This window comes from Muntiacus reevesi, chromosome 13 (assembly GCF_963930625.1).
Source record: "Muntiacus reevesi chromosome 13, mMunRee1.1, whole genome shotgun sequence".
Classification (NCBI taxonomy): domain Eukaryota; kingdom Metazoa; phylum Chordata; class Mammalia; order Artiodactyla; family Cervidae; genus Muntiacus; species Muntiacus reevesi.
Window position 1 is genome coordinate 22398236 of NC_089261.1, and position 16032 is coordinate 22414267.

Genomic DNA, 16032 nt, shown 5'->3' on the forward strand with positions numbered 1-16032 from the left:
AAATCCATAGAAATAGGAAGTAAATTAAGGGTTGCCTGAGGCTGAGGGAAATGAGGAGTGACAGCTAACGGTGTGGGGTTTCTTTTGTGGGTTGACGGAATGTTTCAAAATTGATTGTGGTGATGTTGCCCAATTCTGTGAATATCCTACTGTACTGTACATTCTTAAAGGGTGAGTTTTAGACTGTGTGAATTAAATCTTGATGAAGCTGTTACTGGAAAAACAAAAAAAAGAAAAAGAAAACTTGCACTTAAAAAAATTTCTCCTGTCTACCATATGACCCAGCAAGCCCACTCTTGGGCATATACCCAGAGAAAAGCATAATTCAAAAAGATACATGCACCCCAGTGTTCACTGCAGCACTATTTACAAGAGCCAAGACACAGAAGCAACCCAAATGTCCATTAACAGAAGAATGGATAAAGAAGATGTGGTACACACACACACACACACACACACACACACACACACACACACACACACACACACACACACACACACAGTGGAATATTACTCGGTCATGAAAAGGAATGAAATTGTGCCATTTGCAGAGACGTGGATGGGCCTGGAGACAGTCACACACAATGAAGTAAGTCAGAAAGAGAAAAACAAATGTTGTATATTAACACATATATATGGAATCTAAAAAGATGGTACAGATGAATCTATTTGAAAAGCAGAAATGGAGACACAGATATTAGAGAACAAACATATGGACACCAAGGAGGGAAGGGAGCTGGAATGGACTGGGAGCTTGGGGCTGACATACGCTATTGATACTGTGTATAAAACAGATGACTGATGAGGACCTGCTGGACAGCACAGGGAACTCTACTCAGGGCTCCATGGTGACCCGCACGGCAAAGAAAGCCAAGGAAGAGGGAGTAAATGCATACACACAGCTGATTCACTTTGTTGGACAGCAGAAACAAAACAACATTTAAGGCAACTACACTCCAATTTAAAAAATAAAAAAAATCTTCCTTCCCTCAGGTGAATGGTCTCGCTAGAGAATGCTGTTGGCCAAGTTTCCATTTTCAAACACTCGGTTTGGGCACGATTTAATTTTTGCTACTCTGTCAAGGGAGAAACAGCTTGGACAGAACATTCTGACTAACAGGGGGGACAAACGTCAACAGACAAAAGGGCAGGGGTGTCAGGATGTGGCCTGGACTCAGCTCAGAGCTAAGATTCCCCTTAGGAGTTCAAGGGGCAGGGACCAGATCCCATATCCCTCCCCAGACTTTGAGTTCCCCAGAACAAGGCCAGAGTCTCCCTGAGACCCCAACCTCTCAACCACAAGGCAGCCCCGGCCCCCAGACCCCACTCACCCGATGCCTTTCACAGACTTAAGGAAGAGGCTCAGCTGCAGTTTCACAGAGCAGTTCATGGGGATTCCGGTGACCTGCGGCAACAAGCGCAGTGAGGGGCTAGCCCTTCCTGGACCCCCGGGAGCCCCTTCTAATCCCCCTCTCCCTGGTCCCATTCAAGAAGGTGCATGTCCCAGGTGAAGTGCCCATCTGCTGGGGTCTCCTCTACCCACTCTAACCCCTGATGGGTAAATACATATTCTCCAAATGGCTCTTCTGTCCACAACGTTGAGGGATCCCCTCCAGGGAACCAGACTCTCTCTGGATGGGAAAAAATAATCCTTTCCATCTTTCCACTCATAGAATGCATTCCCTGAGTGCAGAAGGATATTTCTCAGTCATTACCCCTCCCTCCAGCCTCCAAATAAAATAAAACAGATTTGCATGTTGATAAAGTCACTATCTTCTCCAATCACCCACCCTTCTCCATTCCCTCCTGCCAGCATCTGAAAGAGATAGTCTGACTCAGGAAGCACGCCTGGTCCCTCTTGTTTACTCACTCAGTCGTGTCCAACTCTCTGTGACCCCGTGGACCACAGCCCACCAGGGTCCTCTGTCCATGGGATTTTCCAGGCAAGAATACTGGAGTGGGTTGCCATTTCCTTCTCCGGGGGAATCTTCCCAACCCAGGGATCGAACCTGCTTCTCCTGCATTGACAGGAGGATTCTTTACCACTGAGCCACCGGGGAAACTTGCTTGGTCCCTAGTGCCTCTGAAATATAGTTCCATGGAATCTCCATTTCAACATAGCTCATGCCAAGGGCAGGCGATGATATTTTACAGAGAGTTTAGTGATATTTTTTCTTTGTGTTTAATTTTATGTTAATCTTCTTAGAGAAAATTTTTTTCCTTTTATTTTTTTTTTTGGCACAGCTAGCAGAATCTTAGCTCCCAGATCAGAGACTGAACCCCAGGCCACCGCAGCAAAAGAGTGGAGTCCTAACCACTGGACTGCCAGTGAGCTCTCCATTTGGAGAGAATTTTTTTTTTGGCTACCTCATGCAGACTGTGGGATCTTAGTTCCCTGACCAGAGAGCAAACCTGTATTAGAAGTGCAGAGTTTTATCAATGGACGGTCAGGGAAGTCCTGGAGAAATTTTTAATTCCCAATTTGAAAGCTTCCTTTGGCCAGGATTTTTTTTTTTTAATGAGATCTTGTTTTTTAAGTAGTAAGTCAATAAAGTGACACACATCTAGAACCAAAAACCAGGAAGGTGGTTCCAGAATGGTGCCAGGAAATGAGACTGGAGGGACTTTCCTGGTGGTCCAGTGGTTAAGCATCTGCCTTGCAATGCAGGCAACACGGGTTTGATCCCTGATGGAGGAACTAAGATCCCACAGGCCTCGGGGAAACTGAACCCTCATGGCACAGCTACTGAGCCCATGCCACAACTAGACAATCTGTGTACCATGAAGGATCCCACATGATGCACCTAAGATCCAACGCAGCCAAATAAATTTTTTTAAAGAAAGGAAATGAGAGTGGAAAGGAACCTAGGTTTGAGGACAGACTGCTGCTTCTCAGCTGAGACTCTTTCTCATCTGAAAAGTGGAAACAGCTCTGCCCACCTCACAGGGTTTCTGCAAGGGCAAAGTCAGGGATGCAAGACAGTCACACTCAGGGCCATAAATGCTGTGTCGTTATCACAGACACCAGTGGGAACAGGCATTATCTTCCAGCATAGCCTGACATCCTCAGGTCTTCTGGGGCCCCAGGGCACAGAGGAACTGGCCAAAGGCCACGCTCCCATGACTGGGGAGAGTTTGAACTTGAGAACCTGGCAGGATGTGAGCGAAATCCCCCGTGTTTGAAAAAGCGTTCATCCAGTGGGCCTGAGGCTGCCCTCCTGGAATGGTGGCCCCCGTCTGGCCTCTGGGATCCTGGATTTCAGGGGGCTCCCACCTCTCCCTGACAGATAAGAGGGACTCCCTGGCCTAGAGGGTTTGTAAAACAGTTTAGTTTATGCTGACACCTGCTTTCCTTCCTGGAGTCTGGAGTCCGTGCCAGGCAGAGGGTGCCCGCAATAAACACCCTGGGCGCTGAGTCTTGACGGGGCGTCCCTGGTTGAGGACACCTCACACGGGGAGCGAAGTTTGCCCGGTGTGATCCCCCAGGAGAAGGCTCTGGGAGGCGGTGCCTGGTTCCCGCAGCCTTCACCCCACGTGCCTCCCCCTTTACTGACTGTGCTTTCTGTCCTTCGTTGTGACACGCCACAGAAGCGAGTGTGACTACCTGCTGTGTCCTGGGGGTCCTTCCAGCAAAGCCTCCCATTTGAGGGCGATCCTGTAGACCCCGACACATCCTGCTCTCCAGACTCTACACGCTGGGGTCTCTACCCGGGCCACTTCCTTCCCCAGGAAATGTGTCTCCTTCCCTCCCCGGCTGTCCCTCCAGTTGCTGTCTGGCCACCTCTTCTTGAGCAAAGCCCTGCCTCTCCCCCTCGTCCCAACCCCAGAGAACAGACACTTGCTCCATGAGCCCACATCTGTCAAGGGTTTCCCTCCCCCGGTTTCAGGAGCATAAAAGCAGGCAACAGAGAAGCCGCTTCCAGGAGGCATTCTGTTTTCAAAGCTAATGAGATCAGAAATCAGCAGATCCACCCCCATGCTCATCCTCCCCAAATCAACAACAAATCCGAGGCCACTTCCTCTCCCTGTCTGCCTCTGGCCTGAAATGAGAACTAGGAGACGCCTACTTCTGCATCTGCTGATGCACTGCTGCAAAACAACTGTCTGCACCTCTCCAGCCTCCCAGACTTAACTGTTTCTTTCTCAATGTGGCGGAGAAAAAGAAAGTCCATACACTAAAATGAAAGTCACCAGTGAAAACAGAGAAAAGTCAGCAGAGAGAAAGAAAGGAATGGAGAGAGAGAAGCAGTGAAACAAATGAACTAAAAAAGAAAGAGGAAAAGTGTTAGCTTTCTAATAAAAGTCTTTGTTTTTTTCTTTTGGCCATACCACATGGCACGTGGGATCTCAGTTCCCTGACCAGGGATCAAACTTGTATCACTTGCATTGGGAGTGCAGAGCCTTAACCAAAGGACCACCAGAGAAGTCCCTAATAAAAACCTTTTAAAAACTGGTTAAAAGTTTAAGACAATATGGAAAAGCCTTAACAAGTCTAACAATAAAGACTGAATTTAATATAGAACATGTAATAGAATCATATTAATTATGATCAACTTAATTCATTATACCCACTTCATCAACTGTATATTAATACAGGACAGAAGGTAGTGGCATTAAAAGATCTGTTTGTATAGTTAATATTTTAAATTAAGGAACTATAAGTGGAGTATAAGCATTAAACATTGTGAATCACTGTATTATACACTGGGGCTTCCCAGGAGACTCAGTGGTAGAGAATCTGCCTGCCAATGCAGAAGATCCAGGTTTGATCCCTGCGTCTGGAAGATCCCCTGGAGGAGGAAATGGGAACCTACTCCAGTGTTCTTGCCTGGGAAATCGCATGGACAGAGGAGCCTGGCAGACTACACTCCATGGGGCTGCAAAGAGTCAGACACAAGCACATGTCATATACACTTGTCACTTAAATAATGTGGTATATTCATTATAACACTGGTTGCTTAAATAACATGGTATATTCATTATAACACTGGTTGCTTAAATAACATGGTATATTCATTATAACACTGGTTGCTTAAATAACGTGGTATATTCATTATAACACTGGTTGCTTAAATAACGTGGTATATTCATTATGCTTCAATTTTTTTTTTAAAGGCTGTATACTCAATGGTTCCAACTATGTGACATTCTGGAAAAGGGAGAACTATAGAGATATAAAAGATCAGCTGCTGCCAAGGGTTAGATGGGAGTGAAAATAGAAGGTAGTGGGGGGATAAATGGATGGAACACATAGGATTCCGAAGGCAGTGAAGCCACTCAGGAGACTGAATGGTGGACACAGGTCATCATGCATTTGTCAAAACCCATAAACCTGAACAACACAGAGTGAAGCCTAATGTAAGCTACTGACTTTAGTTAACAATAACATTCATTCATCAACTGTAACAAACTTTGTGCCAGGGGAAAACAAGGTCTAGGAACTCTGTATTTTCTGCTCAGTTTATCTGCAGGCCTAAAACTCATCTAAAAAACAAAAAAAAACAAAATCAAAGTAGGGACTTCCCTGGAGGTTCAGTGGTTAAGACTCTGTACTTCCACTGCAGAGGGCAAGGGTTTGATCCCTGGTCATGGGAACTAAGATCCCACACAGTCAAACAAAAAACAGAACAACAACAAAAAACAAAGTATGCTAATTTTTTAAGAAACAGACATAGGCAAATGATACTCAGGTTTAAAGAAAAAACATTTTGAAATAATAAAAAAATTTTTAATTAAAAAAGAAGACCTATGTTTGAAGTCAGTCTTATCCCTTACTTACTCTCAACCACTAGGATCTCAGTAAATCAAACCCATGTTTACTGAAATACAAGTACTTCTGTGCTAACCGCTAGAATTCAAGCAATTAACAAGACAGAACAGCTCTTTCCCTGATGGGGACAAGAACCACATTTACTAGTTGAAGCACTTAACCTCTTTGGGCTGCAGTTTACCCATCTGTAAAATGGGAATAGCAATGCCCACCTCTCTGATTATTGTGAAAATTAAATGAATAGGATTATGTCTATAATAATAGCATAATGAGCATTCTAGAAATATGAATGTGAAATGTGTGCAATCATGGCTGACTTCACTAACCCAGATTTATTTTATTTTATTTTATTAATTTGGTCAAGCCACATAATTTTCGGGATCTTCGTTCCCCAGCTAGGGATTGAAGACACACCCTCGGCAGCAAAAGCATGGAGTCCTAACCACTGGACAGGCAGGGAATTTCCAGTCTGGATTTTCAGTGAAAAAATAAGAGAGAGAGCTAGAAGGTGGAGTGCTAAGGGCTGTGAGTTGAGTCAGTAGCTAAGAAAATCTGAGTAATATCAAGGAAAACAGCATGGAAAAGCACCAAGAAGAAGAGTTTCCAAAAAAGCCTATGGGGGGAGACCACGAATATCCACTCCAGAAACAGAAACCCAAAGAATTTTTTTAATTAATGATAAAGCCACCAAGTCCAAATGGGCAAATTTGCAGTGAATGGAGGCCCTAAGAGAAGAAGCAACAGGGTAAAGACATGCCCATGGGAGGGTCACAAGTGCAGGTCCTGGTCCCTGTTTGTAGACAAAACATCACACAGGACAAATTCCCCAGAGCCCAGTTTATCTGCAAGACGTTCCAGGTTCTTGTCGGTACCTAAAGATCTTTATGGCATGTTGGCACAGCCGGAGGGCTGCCTCTGGCTAATTTACAGGTTGATAATTCCTAATTAATTTACTGTGTTATGATCTTTTTATAGAGACAATTCACTTATAAAGAGATAATAAAGTCCTTGCACTATGGAGTCGGGGCAAACTTTGATGACTTGATAGCCTAGAAGCTATCAATGCCAAAGAAACCCAGGCTTCCCATCCCCCGCACCCTGGAACAGCCTGGTGCCTGGCGGGGAGAGGAGAAAGTTGAGTGTGCACCACACAGAAATCTCCCCCACCCCCACCCAAAGGCTGACAGGCAGGGGCTCACCGGGTGGATGTCCAGGAACAAGGAATGTTCTTTTGGGTTAGGATGGAGGCCAGACACTGCCTCTGCCAGGACTGGGTCAGCGTTGTAGAAGTGAGGATGGGAGAGAAACAAGGGTGCATCTGGAAGGCAAAGGGGCAGAGACGGGGTGTCAGACAAAGGCAGCACATTTGCACATCCAGAGACCTGCTCACGTCAAGCCCTGAGCTGGGTGAAGGGATGCACAGGCGATGAAAACACAGCCACTGCCCGAAGGGCACCCACCTCGTGATGATGACAAGATGCAAACAGCAATAACTAGACAGAACTCACTCAGGGTGTAATTATTTACCAAGCACCCAAGAGGCACCAGGAACTGGAACCCACCCAGCAAGGGACAAGCTCAGTGCCGTAAGAATGGTAAAGGGGGAGAAATCAAGGCAAGGAGAAGACGCTGGCTCAAAGACGCCGGCAGAGGTCAGGGGATGGCATTCCAGGTGAGGGGATGGCAGAGGCCAATGCAAGGAGGTGAGAAAATGCACAGTGCGTATGGAGCAGACAGTGCCTGGAGGGAATGATGGAAACTGAGGATAGAAAGACTTGAACTTGGGTGAGAGGAAGGGCCTCTGGATTGCCAAGCCAAGCAGCCCGGACTGTCTTCTGCAGGCAATGCAATGATCAGAGCTGTTCGGATGTGCACACCTCAGGTCTCCCTAACGTCCTCGGTGGGGGGAGAAGACACACCTGCTCTGTTCCTTCTCTCCCAGCAGCGGGTCTGTGGGATGGACGCCAGTGTGTGAGGACAGAGACTGACTCGGGTCCCTCCGAGTGAGAAATTCACACCCAGACACCTGAAGCTGAACCTCTCCATCACCCGACCAAGCGAGGGAAACACCACGGCATCCTCATGTGCTCAGGACAACAGACAAAAAGCCTGATGGACAATGAGTCAAGGAGGAAAAGAATAAGCCTCTCAGAAACTGGCGATGGTCAAGAATGTGCAAATCACAGAGTCAGAGCAGACTGGCGGTGACAGGGGCCGGGGAGAGGAAAGATGGGGAGTGAGTGCTAAGGGGTACGGGGGCTCCTCTGGGGCTGATGAGAATGCTCTGGAACTAGACTGCGCTGGAGGCTGCACGACATTTTGAATGTACTCAATGTCACTGAATCGTGAACTTTAAAATGGTTAACCGGATGTTACATGAACTTCACCTTGATACGAAAAAGAGAAAGACCAAAACTCAAAAGGTTTGCTCCCCTAAACCAGCAGCCCATCGACTGCCAGCCAGGTGACCCACATTACTGCTTATGTGTGTCTGGCAACCTCAAATGTCTAGATTCTTTCTGCTTTTCTTAGCAAAGCCAAGCACCGGTTTAAACTAAAAGCTGGGATTTCACTGCTGTCTGACTTCATTTTTCCCAGAGTCCTTTTCCATCCACTGCCTTCAAGTTTCTCAACATTAATTTATTCTTCCCAGTGTCTCTCTGATGTGTTGCCATATCCGGATACCCCCTTCACTGTTACATAATGTGCTCCTTTGAAGCAGCTGCCATCGCTTTATTTCAACAGCTATATTTTAAAGATGCTTGCTATCCGAAGCATAACTGGTAAACACTTGCCGGAATTAGAAAATAAATCCAGGAAAAAATACAATGTGAACAAATGAATGCTGTAGATTCTATCCAGAGACTGTTACCTACGCGAAAAAAAAGAGGCTGGCACCCTGAGACTTGCTCTTTCTCTGTCAAAAGGGAGAGAGGAGTGTTAGAAAGGCACTCAAGCCCTCTTAGCACCAACACTTTCTCCTGGAGATAATCAGGAGGACAAAAAGGATGGAAAACAGAAGCCCTATCTCACTGTGTCTGTGTGTGTGTGCGCGCGCGCGCGCGCGTGCACACACATGCTCAGTTGTGTCCGACTCTTTGTGATCCCATGGACTGTAGCCCACCAGGCTCCTCTGTCCATGGGATTTTCCAGGCGAGAATACTGCAGCAGGTTGCCATTTCCTTCTCCAGGGGATCTTCCCGAGCCAAGGACTGAAACCTCCTCTCTTGCATCTCCTGCATTGGCAGGTGGATTCTTTACCAGTTGAGTCACCCAGGAAGCCCACCTCGTACCATGTAAGTCAATTTTATTTAAAGCTGCCTCCTTGGATCTTTGAGGTCTTAGGCACCACCAAGGACAATGTTTCACAATTTGAAAAACCTTGTTTCCCATTCTCCCATCTCTACTGTGAGAGGAAATCAACAGAGCAAACACACGAGGAACCCCTCCCCCTTGGTAAGGGAAGCAGTCACTGAGCCAGGCCCTAGAAGATGATGAACCTCAAACAAGCTCCATCACGCCCGCAAGGCTGCGGGGAGACTGAGATGGCTAGACCAATTTGCCATCACCTGCTCTTGCTTCAGCTTGCTTGGTTTTTTAATAGCATGTAGGCATGTATGTGTTTTTTCTATTTTATTTCCAAACAGATTGAGAGAGACAACGCCCAGGTAATAAGTGGTAATTAATTTATGGCTTTATGACACATCTAACCAGACCTAATTGCCCAGGATCACTATGGATTACAATTAAGGGGTTCTAGTGAACAAGTCTCAGGACCTTACACAGCATGGAGGTTGGAGGAGAGACAGTTCTCTGAGTCCAAGAACTCCTCCAGGCCCAGAAAGGGAAATGAGTGGGTATTTCTTATCTTCAGATAAAATGCCACAGAAATACACACACAAGTGCACCCAAAGACATGTATGAGAACGTTCCTAGCAATACTAGGGTCATGATCAATGAGCAGAACCTTATTGGATGCCCATGAACAGTAAAAGAGGTAAGGAAATGGAAGTGCGGTCCCACTGAAATACTATACAGCAGTGAAAAGTGCACTCGCAACAACGGGGACAGACTTCACCAGCTTGAAAATGGGTGGAACAAGCCAGAAATAGAGAAAAAGAAATATATGCTTTATGACTCCATTTACATAAAGACCAAAGGCAGGCAAAGCCGTGGTGCTGGAAGTAAGGCCAGCGACTGAGAGGATCACTCCTGCTCTCTTTCTGCATCCCTTTGTGGACTTTCAAAGTGCATGTGTCAGTTGGGTATCTTTCTTGTATATATGTGTATTTCAACATAAAAGAAAAAAATTGTGTTTACATAATGCATATATAATTCCCTTGCACTTCTGAAGTTCTTTTGGCACATGAGCTAAGATGAGGCAGTGTAATTTTCAAGCCTAGCCCTTGGCAGTGGATGGATATATTGTTTCTGCTGCCTACTAGGCACTATCTCTTGGAACCTATGCTTCAATTAAGCCCCTCCCCTACTTTCAACCTCTGGCCATGTGGGTGCTGGCTCCACTCACTGAACCAGGCTGAGCATGTGATACAGCCTGGCCAATCAGCACAGACCACCCTTGGCCACTGATTGGTTCACAGCCAGTCATGTGCTAAAAGCCAGCCCAATCAAAGCAATCTCTAGGACCTTTGCTGGAATACAGAGGACCCAGTGGCCCCCTTTCTGCTGGGAGGAGGTGAGCCTGGACCCTGGAGCCAAAAGCCTGCCTGGCAATGAAACCAGTCCAGAGGAAAATCGAGCTGGCCCATGGCAAAAGGCAGCTTCGGACCACAGCTGAGCTCTGGAGCCATACCTAATACAAAGATAAACCAAGAAGTGCCCTTTACGGCCTGATCAGGCTGGTAGAGCATCTGCCACTTGCTATGGAAACTGTGTAGTACACAGCCTACCAGGTCTCTGCACTGTCAGCTCACCCACAAGCAGAAATTCCCACAGACACCAGTGAAGAAAGAAGCAAACAGACCAAAGGGCAGGAGGGCCAGAAAAGGCCACGGCAGAGATGGGCACTCCCAGGTCCCAGCTTCAAACGTTGCCCATGAGGTACCTCGTTCTGCCTGCACTTGGGGAAACCGCCCAACCTGCTGACAGTCCCTCCTCCCAGCCCTCCTGCACACAACCCCTCCCAAATCCCCATCTCCAGCTGACAACATGGCTCTAATCAAACAGGCCCCAAAAGACAAGACCTAGAAAGATGAGGAATGGCTTCTTGTCCTACCAGCCCTGTGAGCTCAGTCACACCTCAGTCTTGAGCCTCAATTTCCTAAGTAGGATACACCCACACATCCATGTTTACACACTGCGCAAGTCCCCACTACATACCGAGCACAATTCTAGAAGCTGAGGACACAGGCCTGCCTCCAGTGCTTACAGTCCAGCGGAGACACTGTCAGTGATTTCAGTGGGTGATGAGTACCGGGAAGACAACAAAGGGTGAAAAGACAGAGAGTATCTGGGAGGTGGGGTGGGGAGAGCAACTGTAGAGTGGGAAATCAGAGCAGGCCTGCTGGAGGAGGTGGCATTGGAACAGACCAGGAGGGGGTGAGGGAAAGATTCAGAGAGATCTACAGCAGCCTGGGGAACAGCTGATACAAAAGCCTTGAGGCAGGACCAAACTAGATATATCTTAGAAAAAGGGCAAAGGCAGCAGGGCTAAAGAATATTTAAGGGGAAACTATGGGAAGAAATGACATTAGAAAGACTGGCAGAGGCCACATCCGGACAACACTGGGGCCTCTGTAAGGACTTCGCTCTACCCGCATGGGTTAGACACTTAAAGCAAACGCTGGGTGCCGTTTGGGAGTCTCAGAAAGGCCCCCTGGGCGGCTGGCTGGAACCGCGTCCAATAGAACTTTCTACGATAATGAAAATGTTCTCTTGCTGCACTGTTCATCCCATGGGACAGTCATTCGACTCAGCACATGTGGGTGGGGACCATCTGAAATATGGCCAGTGCAGTAAGGCACTGCTTTTTAAATTTGATTTCAATCAAACCAATTTCAATTTATTGATTCCCCCTCCCCCCCCCCCAGCCATGTCATGCCATATGCAGGATCTTAGTTCTTCGACCAGGGATCGAACCAATACCCCTTGGAGTGGAAGCCTTAACCACCGGAGCACCAGGGAAGTCACTGGTTTCAATTTAAATAGCCACATAAGGGGAACACACTGGGAAGTCTGAGAAATGGTTGGCACACAGGGTAGCCACAATGCAAGGGGAAGGCCAGCTGAAGGGCCCTGGACCATGAGGCAGCCGGAAGAGAGGAAGGACTCAGGAATTAATTTGAAGGCCAGGCTTGCCAGTGACCTGGAGGAGGGTCAGGAGAGGGAAGCTGCGCTGACATCCAAGTCTCCACAGTAAGCACGTGAGGTGGGGTTCCTCGAGGACTGGCACCCAACCAGAAAACAGTGAGGATGCTAGAGAACAATGTGGCAGCGCCAGTGACCACACCCGAGTCCGTAACCGCAGACCGCTGAACAAGATTTTTTTTTTAATTTATTTATTTATTGGTTTTTTGGCCATGTGGTGTGACAGGCATGCTGGATCTTAGTTCCCTGATCAAGGATCAAACCCGAGCTCCATGCAGCAGAAGCGCGGAGCCTTAACCACTGGACAGCCAGGGAAGTCCCACGCTGAACAAGATTTATGGAACTCAGGCTGTTGCCAGCTTCCTTTCCACCCCAGATGAGGGGAAAGGTCTTCCCTACGATGCCTCATTTTTAAGCTACCTATCGTGGCTGGGGAGGCAGAATGATGCCCTTCCCAAAGATGTCTGCTTCCTAACCCCTGGGACCTGTGGATTACAAAGGTTACAAAGGGAATTAGGCTACAGGAGGGATGAGGGCTGCTAATCGGCTTAAAATAGGAGTGTGGCCTAGATTATCCAGGTAGGCCAGATATAGTCTCCAGGGCCCTTAAAACTGGAAAAGGGAAGCCCAAAAGCATCAGAAAAATAGATGTGACCACAGGAGTGGGATCAGAGAGCTGTGATGTTGCTGGTTTTGAAAACGGAGGAAGGGAACCTTGAGTGAGGAATTCTAGGGGTCTCTGGAAGCTGGAAGCAGTGACAGATTTTCTTTTCTGAGACTCCAAGTCACTGCGGATGGTGACTGCAGCCTTGAAATTAAAAGATGCTTGCCCCTTGGAAGGAAAGCTATGACAAACCTAGACAAGGTATTAAAAAGCAGAGACATCACTTTGCCAACAAAGGTCCATCTAGTCAAAGCTATGGTTTTTCCAGTAGTCATGTACAGATATGAGAGTTGGACCATAAAAAAGGCTGAGCGCCGAAGAATTGATGCTTTGGAACTGTGGTGCTGGAGAAGACTCTTGAGAATCCCTTGGAATGCAAGGAGATCAAATTAGTCAAAAATGAAGGAAAACAGTCCTGAATATTCATTGGAAGGACTGATGCTGAAGCTGAAGCTCCAATACTTTGGCCACCTGATGTGAAGAGCTGACTCATTGGAAAATACCCTGATGCTGGGAAAGATTGAGGGCAGGAGGAGAAGGGGATGACAGAGGATGAGATGGTTAGATACCATCACCGACTCAATGGACATGAATTGGAGAAAACTCCAGGAGACAGTGAAGGACAGAGGAGCCTGGAGTGCTGCAGTCCATGAGGTCGCAAAGAGTCGGACACGACTGAGTGACTGAACAACGAAAACTAGAAGTTGGAAAAGGCAAGGAAACAAAGCCACCCCTTCCACCTCCAGAAAGGAAAGCAGCCTGCTGACACCTGGCTCTTAGCCTGGGGAGGCCGGTGTCGGACTTCTGAACTACAGGAGTGCTTAAGATCATAAACCTGTGCTATTCCAGGCCAAATTACAAGTTTGTGGGAATTTATCACGACAGCAACAGATACACATGGCATATTTTTTTTTCCAAATTATCTTCCTGCCCTCATTATCTCTGGACAAATGGAATTATCGAGGGTACAGAGGCCAGGAATTAAAAAGAGAGATAAACCCCTCATCACGGGCCACACCTCCCGCCCTCCCATCAGGGATGACACATACTGAACCTGCAGGTGCTGACGTTTTGGATTCCAGACTCCCGGCACGGGCAGAAGCCCTCGTTGGGCGGGTAGACGGACCCGTTGGCAAATAAGGTGTTGGGAGCCACGAAGCGAAAGGTGGGGATGCCTCCAAACATCCCCTGCTCCTTGTAGATGAGCTTCATGGACCTGCAGGGACAGATGATGTAGGATGACATCCCAGAAGGCGGTGGCCGGAACTGGGTGGCCTGAGTAAACTCACTCCCCATAGGCACGGCCACCCCCACGTGTCCCAGTTTGCACCATCTCTCCCTGGCAAATTACAACGACCTCCTTATGTGTCTCCCTGCCTCTACCACCTACACCAATCCATTCTCCACAAGCTTTAAAACATGGACAAAATATATCACAACCCCATGTAAGACTGCAACTGCTTCCAGGCTAATCTAGAATAAAACCCAACGTCATCACCATGGCCACAAGCTTCTATAGAATTCAGCCCCTGCTAACTGGAGAAGACTCTTGAGAGTCCCTTGGACTGCAAGGAGATCAAACCAGTCAATCCTAAAGGAAATCCACTCTGAATATTCACTGGAAGGACTGATGCTGAAGCTCCAATACTTCAGCCACCTGATGCAAACAGCTAACTCACTGGAAAAGACCCTGATGCTGGGAAAGAGACTGAAAGCAAAAGGAGAAGGGGGAAGCAGAGAATGAGATAGTTAGACAGCATCACTGATTCAATGGACATGAATGTGAACAAACTCTGGGAGATAGTGAAGGACAGAGGAACCTGGCATGCTGCAGTCCGTGGGGTCGCAAAGAGTCGGACACAACTTTAGCGATTGAACAATAACCCAACAACACCGTGTACTGCACCCCTTGGGCCCCCTGGCTATTCTTCCAACATGCTCCCTCCTGCCCCAGGGCCTTTGTACCTGCTGCTCTCAGTGCCTGGAATGTTCCTCCTTCTTATTCCCATATCAGACTTCAGTTCTTCACTCAGGTCCCGTTCCGGCTGTCACCTCTGCAGGGAGCAGCACCATAACCCATCCCCATTCACCCTCTTTCCGTTCACCCTGTCATATTTCTCAAAGGCGCTTCTAAACTTGAACATGGCCTGTGGATCAGAACCACCCCACCTGTCCTATTCGCAGGGTCCACTCAGCATACGTGGCCTTAGAGCCCTTGAAATGGGGCCAGGCCAACTTGGGATGTGGCTGTGTCAAATACACTCCAGATTCCTATGGCTTGATACTCCCAAGCAATGGAAAACATCTCTTCAATATTTTTCTCTCTTTTTTTTTTTTTTGGCCACACTGCACAGTATGTGGAACTTCCCTAGCCAGGGACAGAACCCAGGCCCCATGCAGTGGAAGTGTGGAGTCTCAACCACTAGACTCCCAGGCAAGTCCATCTTTAGTATTTTACATTTGTTTACCCACTGTGAAATGATACAATTTTGGATCTCCTGGGTCCAATAAAACATCATTAAAATGACTTTAACTGATTTTTCTTTAATGCAGCCTCTAGAAAATTTAAAATTGTGGATGGGGCTTGTATTATATTTTTATTGAAGACTACCACCCTAGACAATAGTATCAGGTCAATTATCTAAATTGACCTAAATTATCTAAATTATCTCATTATGGTGGTGTGATGTGGTTACATAAGGAAATGCCCTTGTTTTTAGAAAACACCCACTGAAGTATTTAGGTGTCCAACATACTCTCAAAGGGTCCAGAGAGAAGAGAGGGAGGGAAGGAGAGAGACAGGGAGAGAGAGAAGTGAGAAGGATAAAGCTAATGGGGCAAAAGAAACAATCAGGGAAAATGGAGAAGGGAATCCACGAGGCTTCCCTTGTGGCTCCGCAGTAAAGAATCCGCCTGCCAAGCAGGAAATGTAGGAGATGAGGGTTCAATCCCTGGGTCAGAAGATCTCCTAGAGAAGGAAATGGCAACCCACTCCAGTATTCTTGCCTGGAGAATCCCAAGGACAGAGGAGCCTGGCAGGCTACAGTCCCTGGGGTCACAAAAGAATCAAACACAACTCAGCAACGTTTTAAACAACAACAAATGCAGAGAAGACTGCACTTTCTGGGAACGCTTCGCTAAGTTGAAATTTCTAATTTCAGGAAGTGAACACACACAGAATAAAAACACCTCCACTCTCTGACCCTCCCCTGCGGGTCCATGGGCCTGAGTCCCCAGCCAGGACACAACCCCCAGGGAACAAGGACCCCAG

The 16032-nt window shown here is 47.3% G+C and overlaps 1 protein-coding gene across 2 annotated transcripts in view; it reads right to left on the reverse strand.

Annotated features, from left to right (window-relative positions):
- The window catches only part of SCARB1 (scavenger receptor class B member 1), a 92591-nt gene that overhangs the window by 14442 nt on the left and 62117 nt on the right, over positions 1-16032 (reverse strand). For both annotated transcript variants that reach the window (XM_065903952.1, XM_065903951.1), the window contains exons 7-9: positions 13811-13977; positions 6970-7088; positions 1332-1405 (exon numbers count right to left, since the gene is read on the reverse strand). In XM_065903952.1, coding sequence (XP_065760024.1) covers positions 1332-1405; positions 6970-7088; positions 13811-13977 — 360 coding nt within the window. The remainder of the gene's footprint in view (positions 1-1331; positions 1406-6969; positions 7089-13810; positions 13978-16032) is intronic.